Genomic DNA, 10,481 nt, shown 5'->3' with positions numbered 1-10,481 from the left:
TAAAAGTGGTGGGGCGTCACCACAGTAGTTTGAAAAGTGCTAGGTCAAATTCCAGCCTACCCCCTTGCTCCGGCAGCCCTGGGTGGCACTGCATCTAAAGGTTACACAAGGTTGCCAGGTCCTCTCCTTCTGTACAATGCAGCAAGATCTGTAAGTATGAATTACACATACCACAAGCTTTAGCACGCGTACGCCAGGGACTGCAATAATCTCATTCTATGTCTAAAAAGCTGACGTTTAGAAGGCTGATTCAGAACACTGTCGCTGTCAGCAGTAAAATCTATGGTTTTAGACAAATCCTCTACTAATGAGTTCAAAGCAACACGTCCCTCAAGCCTTGCTCATAATCCACTTACATAAGTGTCCCTTTTCTGGGGTCTTAAAGAATACAACCAACCAATGTGCCAAATAGCCATTATATTTTAACCCTAGCACAAACTAAGATGTCTAACTCTATTCTTTATAGCACTAGTTGGCCTTTAATTGAGCTATAACGTATTTTTTTTCTCAGATTTTCTGTGCATTCCTCTGCTAAATTTAATAGGAATTTACCATAAAGATGGTGTGGGATCTTACCTTATCTTTGTTAGAGACATCATCTGTAATCAAGACAAAAATGTGTACAATTGTATAATGCTGCAAATGACATGGAAAAATGTCATTTTCTATCCCAATAACCCTCTGTCTTAAATTATTTAGCTGGAAAAAACTTCACATTATTTAGTCTTGATTTGAATTAGAGGTGAAAACAAAAATCAATGAATCATAAGAGATAAGGCAAGAAAATAAATAATAAATTAAAAACACAGACACATTAAATACCACAGTATTAAACTGTATTCACATTACAACATCCACAATGTTCAGCTTGTGACAGGTTCTAATAATCTCAATATATATTTTCTGTATGTTACATTATACCAAGAGGCACTTCCAGTAAGTCTGGCAATAGAGAAGCTACAGTATAGTGTCTAAATTACAAAACAGTAAAAATAAATAATGTTTGTTTATCTAAAAGACTTCGGTTGTCATTATCATATTTTTCGTCCCTTTTTTGGCTTTGTTTTTGTTTCGTTCAGCTTTTAACCTGTACACACTATAGTTTTTGTACAAAATGGAACAACAATCAGCAATAAAATGAATATTTCACTTACGAATACTGGTGATTTACACAGTTCCCCTTCCTTTAGGTATTGCTACATGTGTTAAGTGCAAGATACAGTATATGTGAGAAAAAAAATTATTATTTTGTCAGTGAAGTGCCGACTATATAAAAAAACATACAAGTCTCATTTCTTTTTATTAGAGTGGTGTAAAGCTTGTTTGGTTCTTAGGGTGAATAAAACGTGTGCCCAGTGAATACAGTTATCAGACGCGTTCGGTTGAAGATGAAAAAACTAGCTATGAGCATGAAATACAAAGCAAACATATAGAAAAAAAGATCAGCTTCTTAGATGAGGTGGAAGTTCCCACCGTGGAACCTTACGTTTTTCATCCCCACATCCCCATAAAATTGACGTGCTAGTCAAACTGGCTTTTGTAAATCCAAAATGTTCTCGGGGGATAAAAAGTCATGGTGCATTTCTGAAATACCTGCAAAGATATTTTAGTTGCACTGTACAAACTGTAATTTATTTGACCCCTATGGGCATCTGATGTGTGAGAAACAGACAGATTTAGTGAAAAGATGTTTTTAAGACATAATAATGACCCTGCAAAAATTTGTCTGTCTTGAACATGTCCGAACCAGTTCTGCAAGGCTTCTGTCACTCCTTCAGACTCAAGAGTTTGACGTTACGTAGAGCCACCAAACGCAAACAGAGCCGAAGGCCAACTGATGACAGGCACAGTGGAAGACAGAGAAGCATGCTGCCAACACACACACGCACACACACACACACACACACACACACATATGTTGGTGCGGCTGTCCTTATGAGGACTTTCCATAGACAATGATTTTTATACTGTACGAACTATAGATTATATCCCCTAACCCTACCCCTAAACCTAACCCTCACAAAACACTTTCTGCATTTTTACATTTTCAAAAAAAAAACATAGTTTAGTATGTTTTTTAAGCGATTTGAATTATGGGGACACTAGAAATGTAGAAAAACACATTTATAGCATAATACCCTTGTAATTACCAGTTTGTAATCTAAAACAATTTCCTCATAAACCACCCAAACCTGCCCCCCCCCCCCCCACCTCAATATAATCACGTTAAACCAGAAGTAAAACATAAACTGTGCTCCAATCAGCCTATCAAATGAAGAATCACTGGCTAAAGTTGTGTTCACACTCACAGCGTGACTGGAACTCATTCATTTACAATGAGAGCTTGGGATGTCCGGTGACATGACTGACAGCAGAAATCTCAAGAAAGTTTTTTACCAGTTATTTACCAATTAATTTTTTACAAGCAAGAAAACTGATTTGTTATCTAATTTGATTGACGTCTTATTTTGACCGGCAATATATCAGATTTTTGATCAGATTTTCAAACGCTATGGCCAGTTGCGCAGACCACCAATAAAGTTAGAGTGACCATAAGCTGAAATTGCCAGTAGCAACCAGTGTGAAGGGGGCATAATTCTACAGTTTTTATGAATACTTCAATGCATTGTGTTGAATACTTTAATACAAAGTCTGAAAGGAAGTAAATGTGAAATATTGGACCTCTGGAAAAGAGAAAAAGGTGAGTCTGAATGTCTTTGATGAATCAAAAGCACTACAAAACTAAACTTCAAGACATATCATGTCATTGACTTTGATGGTCAAAGACTCAAAGAAAGGTAATTCCCAGACCTCATCCACACGTGCCTCCACTGCCCATATGATAATCACGAAGTAGAGACAAAATTCAGAGCAGTAAGATGAAAGGGGGCGGAGCCAATAGATACTTAATTCTGATGTAACAACTTTTGCCAAGCAACAACAATACAACATAAAACGGCAAAGGCAATGCAATTAACAACAGTAATTGGTTTATATTATTTTGGAAATTTGAATGTAAACAAAGAGTACAGTTTATTTAGCCCTTTGTTGCATGTCGTTGACTGCATTGGGTTATTATTTATGACTGTCCTCTTTACATGTCATTGTTTTATATTGATAGAAACCCATATATGTTACTATAACAAATTAAGATAATGCTTGTTCAGAATAACAACTTCAAAAAAAGAGTGCACCATTTCCTGTTAATTTCAATCAAATTTAACAAGTATTCTATGAACAAATCAATCTCGCTTGTGATTGGATCATTTAATGTGAGCCCACGCTGAAAAATTTTCATAAATCAATTGGCGGTTACCCCAAATACTATCCTTTCACGTATTGGAGAGTTATTGAAAAACTTTTTAATCAATCACCTTGACCAAAACAGAAAATAACAAATACGTATTTTGTCTTCAAATAAATTTGATGATTTCAGGGATTTTCATTAGCTACAGTGCTGTCTTTAGAAGCTCTAATGAGTTTTGGATGGAACAATGTTTATTTAAGCAATATCACATGAGCAAGAGTGCGAAATGGCCCTACATCCGCACTGCTGTGATTCGGCTGCAGGCCGAGTGCCGTAGGTAATCACAGCAGTGCTGATTTAGGGCCATATATAGCATGATTGTGAGTGTGATATTGCTTATATATAACAGATCAATGAACAAGTCAATTTTAAAAAGATTTGGAAAAACTGAGTATGGTCATGAAAAACGCATTTGTGCATGGAACTACTTTCATATGCGACGGAACAGAATCTGCCATTGCTGGTTCAAACCAAATGATGCATCCAAGCCTTCGTTAGTAATTCAAAAATGTCACTTTAGAAATAGTATCACAGCTTGGGCTGTTTCTAACAAGTTATTTGAGAAACAAGGATGTGTGTGTGTGTGTGTGTGTGAGAGAGAGAGAGAGAAAGAGAGCGAGAGAGAGAGAGAGAGATGGAGCGTGTGCGATCACCTGTCTCTCCCAAGCAGAGATGTTGTAGTGTGTTATCTGAAGATAATGTCATTTTGGTCAAATTCATCCTATTTTCTCAGTGGAAAAATAGCCGTCCAAGTGGGGGTATTCTTCCCTATTTCACGGTAGCCTGTGTGCAAGAGTCTTTCATTATAGAAACCGCAATGTCCTCCGCCATTCTGTCCTCTCCAATGTGGAAAGTCCGGTAAGAGGTAAGCACCTTGAGTTTTATATATAATAATTAATTAATCTGTTGTGTCTCTCAGCTGTGATGAGCCTTAATGCTGAAGTTTAAAACCGTTTAAAGCTATTTCCTAGCTTAAGTAGTGTAGTAGTGTACTCACTTCACGTCACCTGTATCACTTTACACGCAAAAATTGTCTTTTGCCGCCACCTGCTGGCTTAAATATGTAATGTCACAAAATTAAATATAAAAAGAAACATATAGCTCTTAACACATATGCACTGCTCTTACTTTAGTTTAGAACGGCACGAACACAAGCGGAGTGATAAACACAGTGAAGCATCGGAGTGCTGATGGTGTGAGACCATCAGTACTCATGGAACGTCTCTTGTACAATCAGATTCGAGATATATATATATATACACACATTTACACTGGCAGACAAAAGTTTGGAATAATGTACAGATTTTGCTGTTTCGGAAGGAAATTGATACTTAATTCACCAAAGTGGCATTCAACTGATCACAAAGTATAGTCAGGACATTACTGATATAAAAAACAGCACCATCACTATTTGAAAAAAGTCATTTTTGATCAAATCTAGACAGCAGCCATCACTCCAACACCTTCTCCTTGAGTAATCATGATAAATTGATCATTTAGTACTAGAAAATCACTTGCCATTATATCAAACACAGTTGAAAGCTATTTGGTTCATTAAATGAAGCTTAACATTGTCTTTGTTTTTGTTTTTGAGTTGCCACAGTATGCAATAGACTGGCATGTCTTAAGGTCAATATTAGGTCAAAAATGGCAAAAAAGAAACAGCTTTCTCTAGAAACTCATCAGTCAATCATTGTTTTGAGGAATGAAGGCTATACAATGCTTAAAATTGCCAAAAAACTGAAGATTTCATACAAAGGTTTACACTACAGTCTTCAAAGACAAAGGACAACTGGCTCTAACAAGGACAGAAAGAGATGTGGAAGACCAGATGTACAACTAAACAAGAGGATAAGTACATCAGAGTCTCTAGTTTGAGAAATAGACGCCTCACATGTCCTCAGCTGACAGCTTCATTGAATTCTACCCGCTCAACACCAGTTTCATGTACAACAGTAAAGAGAAGACTCAGGGGTGTAGGCCTTATGGGAAGAATAGTAAAGAAAAAGCCACTTTTGAAACAGAAAAACAAAAAGAAAAGGTTAGAGTGGGCAAAGAAACACAGACATTGAACAACAGATAATTGGAAAAGAGTGTTATGGATCTTAACCCCATTGAGCTTTTGTGGGATCAGCTAGACTGTAAGGTGCGTGAGAAGTGCCGACAAGACAGCCACATCTATGGCAAGTGCTACAGGAAGTGTGGGGTGAAATGTCATCTGAGTATCTGGACAAACTGACAGCTAGAATGTCAAGGATCTGCAAAGCTGTCATTGCTGCACGTGGAGGATTGTTTGATGAGAACTCTTTGAAGTAGTTTTATTTCAAATTGTAATAGTAATTTTTCACATTATTAATGTCCTGACTAACATTGTAATCAGTTGAATGCCACTTTGGTGAATAAAAGTACCAAGTTCTTTCCATAAGAGCAAAATATGTACATTATTCCAAACTTTTGGCTGCCAATGTGTGTGTGTGTGTGTGTGTGTGTATATATATATATATATATATATATATATATATATATAGGCTATATATATATATATATATATATATATATATATATATATAGGCTATATATATATATATATAGGCTATATATTTATATTCATACTTTCACATAAATAGAAACAAAACATATTTGTTATTTAATAATTCATGCATTAACAGGTTAAAAAATATCTCTAATGGCCAAATGCAGAAATAAAATATATGCTCTAAATAAAACATTGTACAAAAAAAAGCATTCATACTGCATTCACACTCACAAACACAATTGGCCTTTACATGCTTATTCAGCCACTGGCCATACTTTGGGGAAAGATCAAGAATGATTTTAAAGTCATATTTGGCACACACACTTGAGCTTTGAGAGAATATACAGCACCAAAACAAAGAAAGTGCAACTTGAAATGCTACCAATCTACAGATAGGGTTGGTATTGCTTAAATAATTTGCTGAACTACATTGCACCACGTCGCCTGATATTATTAAGGCTTAGGCCGCATTGCAATCGCAGGGGAACGTTTCAGAAGATGAATGCTGAACGGGTTTGAATCACATGACCGTCGCCTCCTACCTAGGCAATTTTAATTGGCTCTCCTTCAAAGTGATGCTACAAAGACCGAAGGCATTGGACTCAGGCTGATTAGACATCATACTCAAGGTGATTAAGCCCACAGAGGTTGTTTCATCTCACCTTGAACGGCCGTCATGAGAAATCTGACTCTTTCAGTACATCAAAGGCGAGCGTGGACAGCCGTGTCGGCCTGCACCCGTATGGTTTTTGGGTCCATTCAAGTGAGAGGGGTGGTGTTTTGCACCTTGTCCCTTGGGCTGTGGGTATGAGGAACTTGCAGTTGGCTCACACGCCTGCTTATAAGACTGCAGCGTCTCTGCGACCAGGCTGGGAATCATAACTACGGCCTTGTTCAGAGTGAGAACATGCAACTGCAGGGAATGCAGCAGCCCCCCTCGGCCACGAGTTCAAGTCTGCTCCTTTGATCATTGAAACCTGCCAGGGCAGTTTACTTAACTATCAAAACTTACTGGAGCAGTTTACTAAGAAGCTTAAATGTAAATGTAGGAACAGAAAGACAGAGGGCCCATGCAAGAGCTGTCTTTTGAAGCGCTGTTGAGTTGTGGATGGTACAACGACATATGTCAGGAAAATGCTGGCTGCTGATACAAGAATGTCAAGAGGGATTAAATGATGTACTATTGCATGCCTCATCAAAACAGAGCTGGGTGATGTATACTGTATATGTATGTACTGTATATATTGTAAATATCAAATCACCTTGTAAAACCATGATTGGGCTACTTGGTTAAAAATAGGCCTTTGATGTTTTAAATAAATCAAATGTTAGAAAATAACTAAAGATTCCCTTTTCCTTGACACAAATCAAGATTCAAAAGATTATAAAGTTGCAAGAGAGTCCATAAAAACCAATGAGCCCCTAGTACAGTTGTCACAAAACAGTCTGATCCTGAGAAACATAAAATCTCAGTCCATGGATTGCTGGAATGCCGTCAGAGGAAAGACAAACGTTCAGGTGAGGGATGAGAATGACGGGTATTTGGCTTGACACCTTCAGGACATTGCAGCAATTTTTTGCAATAGTGACAATGTGTGGCCCGTGACCTTGCGGAGGTGTGCAATGGGTCTCTTGATAGGAAAAGAACAAGACAAGACATGGGAACGTTGTGTTACACACGTGATATCTCTTTACCACAAATGCATGCTGTTTCTGGAACATTTGCTTTCGTCCATTGCTGATTATGGAGTACCAAGTGAGGCAAAATGCCCTTAAGGAGACTCCTCGCGAGAGTCGCGATGGATTGGATTTCTCGTTCCCAAATTTGACGCTATAAGCTCGGACAAGCCTTGATGGTCATTGGGACCCCTGTCATACTTTGGGGGTTGGCAGTCTTCATTAAGGTGCAGCTGAGGGTGTCGCCAGAAGGATTTGCATTCAGAAACCAAAACTGACCAATGTAGCGTCTAGAAAATATAGGAAACCCTCCATCAAGAACTCTGTTTCAGCAACTTGGTCAAGCCCCAGTTTGTTGGAGGTGTCTACAATTTCATTGGCACCAATAATTCATCCCTACTCATTGTTCCTCAAAACCCTCCAAACTGACCCACCCCACCCTGTTTCCATTAGGCACATGTTCCCCAAGCATCTACAGTGTTGTGTCTAAGTGATGTGCTGGCAACCATTTCTTAGGAGTCTCGCTTGCCAATAAAAAGCTTTCAGACATCGTTTTTGTCTAAAAATGGCAAGCCATTCATTCTGGATCCTCGTCTCTCTGTCCATCTTCCATTTCCTCTCTTTTTCCCATTTGCTCCACATCTTCTACAGTTGCTGTGTCTCGGTTCACAGTCTCCTCTACTTCCTCTACAGTCTCACCATCTGTTTCCTCTGTCTGTTCAGGTAGAGGACCCTCCACCTCCTCCTCCGCTGTCTCCTCTTCCTGGTCTTCTATTTGTTCATCCTTGCTCCCTGGATCCTCCTCTTCTTCATCGATGGCCAAGATTGGCTCAGGGGTGTTACAGAGGATTGTAGAGTCCTCCCCTTCTGTTTTGTTTTGAGCCTCTTCTGCGATGACCTTCTTCCACATCTCATGGTTCTCCAGAAGGTGCTGTGTGATCTGGCAGAAAACTTTCCGGCGTTTCCTGGGAGCTGGTTTCTCTGTAATAAACCCAGTTAATGAAGATAAATTAGCTATCACAAAACAATACCTGAAACCTAAAAAAGTATCAATGACTTGAAAGGGTGGTTCTCAAACTGTGTTCATCATTTACTCACCCTCATGCTGTTTTAATAACATATGACTTTCTTTCTTCATTGGAACACAAAATGAGATGCTTAGCAGAATGACAGCCTCAGACACCATTTACTTTCATAGTTTCTTATTTCTATAATTTCTAAAGTGAATGGTGACTGAGGCTAACATTGTTCTTAACAATTCCTTGAGTATGCTAAATCAGAACATGAGTAAATGATGACAGAATTTTCATATTTGGATAAACTATTCTTTTAATACAATTTGTGTGCTTAACAATTACATAGTAATGGTTTTAAAGGAATATTCCATGTTTAACAAGTTAAGCTCAATTGACAGCATTTGTGGCATAATGTTGATTACCACAAAAAACAATTTTGACTTGTTCTTTAAAAAAAACAAAAATGGAGGTTACAGTAAGGCATTTACAATGGAAGCAAATAGGCCAATTTTTGGAGGGTTAAAAGGCAGAAATGTGAAGCTTATAGTTTTATAAAAGCACTTGCATTAATTCATCCAATACAACTGTGTATTATTTGAGCCGTAAAGTTGTTTAACTCATCGTTTTTACAATCGTTTTAGGATTTATGGAGTTGTAAAATTTTATGTAACTTTACACAGAAAAGGTTAGTAAGAGATTTGATCACACTAAAAACATGTTAACAAACATTTTGTTTACGTATTGTGGCTGTACTTTTGAAAAAGTAAGTATTTTACAGATTGGCCCCATTCACTTCCATTGAAAGTGCTTTACTGTTACCCAGATTTTAAGAACAAGACAAAATCTATTTTGTGTGGTTATCAACATAATGCCACAAATGCTGTCGTCTGAGCTTAACTTTTATTGAACTCGGAATATTCCTTTACGAAAAGCATACAAAAGGATGTGATATATTGTGTATTTAGTCTCAGCAGGCTGTGTGTTGTTGCTTTTCATCGTGAATACTTTCACGATACTGCACATCCTCTCATTCCTAATTCCTTTGCATGTCTAATCACCAGAATCTAACATGTTGCCATTGCTAGTGTAGGCCTGTATAGTCTAATAGAGTGCTAGATTATATTTGGACGAGACACAGTACTTCATTTGCAAAGTACTTTATTTAGGTGAAAAAGTATGAACTCACGAGACAGTTCTGAGCTGCTGGAGGCATCTTCCTCAGGTGAGTCTTCCTCATCCTCTTCGTCCATCTCCTCCTCACAATCCTCACCATCTTTGGGCAGAGGGTCGACCCAGCGCCCGGGCATGAGGGCGGCAGAGTCATATGAGCTGCAGAGAGGCCCTACGATGTGCGTGATGAAGGACTCCTGTAGTTTGGCCAACTGCGGTGCTGAACGGTCCATGAAGGGGCTAATTGGAAGGCCAAGACTTGACTCTTCATCACCCTGAAACGCCAATTAAATGACATTTAAAACACTTAAAAGTGCAGTTATTGCTGTCAACAATTTAATTTCAGTCTGTTCACCACACACAAAGCTAAAGTAAAGCTTCAAGCAATAAGAAGTATAAACTAATTTTTGCTAAACAGTTCCTGGTCGCTATATTCTTTCATTGAATGGAAAAGAGCAGTATGAAATCCTTCAAAATTTCCTCCTTTGTGTTTCACGGAAAGAAAGTCACACATCATCATTTGCAAGTTTGAATCTACACCTCTTATTAGAAAGCACACCAAAAGCTGCATTAGAATATAGTCATGTAGTCGACATTAGTAGTGTTGACATTTCACAATTTACAAAGCTAACTTACTAAGCTATCTCTAAAACTCATGCTGAAAAACACGCAATCAATACAAGGAAATTTTATATGCTGTCATTTTTTTACCCTGAAAAGCTCTAAATAGTACTGAGGTTTGATAGGATTTGGGCGGAACTTAATTTTATCCATC

The 10,481-nt window shown here is 38.0% G+C and overlaps 1 protein-coding gene across 5 annotated transcripts in view; it reads right to left on the bottom strand.

The window, feature by feature from the left end:
* Window positions 1–5,859: 5,859 nt before the first annotated feature.
* Window positions 5,860–10,481, bottom strand: part of LOC127436506 (cGMP-inhibited 3',5'-cyclic phosphodiesterase 3A-like) — a 127,071-nt gene continuing 122,449 nt past the window's right edge. For all 5 annotated transcript variants that reach the window (XM_051690733.1, XM_051690730.1, XM_051690732.1 and 2 more), the window contains exons 15-16: window positions 9,723–9,981; window positions 5,860–8,501 (exon numbers count right to left, since the gene is read on the bottom strand). In XM_051690733.1, the coding sequence (XP_051546693.1) occupies window positions 8,098–8,501; window positions 9,723–9,981 (663 nt within the window). In that variant the 3' untranslated portion in view covers window positions 5,860–8,097. The remainder of the gene's footprint in view (window positions 8,502–9,722; window positions 9,982–10,481) is intronic.

The sequence above is a fragment of the Myxocyprinus asiaticus genome, chromosome 47, assembly GCF_019703515.2.
Source record: "Myxocyprinus asiaticus isolate MX2 ecotype Aquarium Trade chromosome 47, UBuf_Myxa_2, whole genome shotgun sequence".
NCBI lineage: Eukaryota > Metazoa > Chordata > Actinopteri > Cypriniformes > Catostomidae > Myxocyprinus > Myxocyprinus asiaticus.
This window is presented reverse-complemented; position numbering and strand designations above follow the sequence as displayed.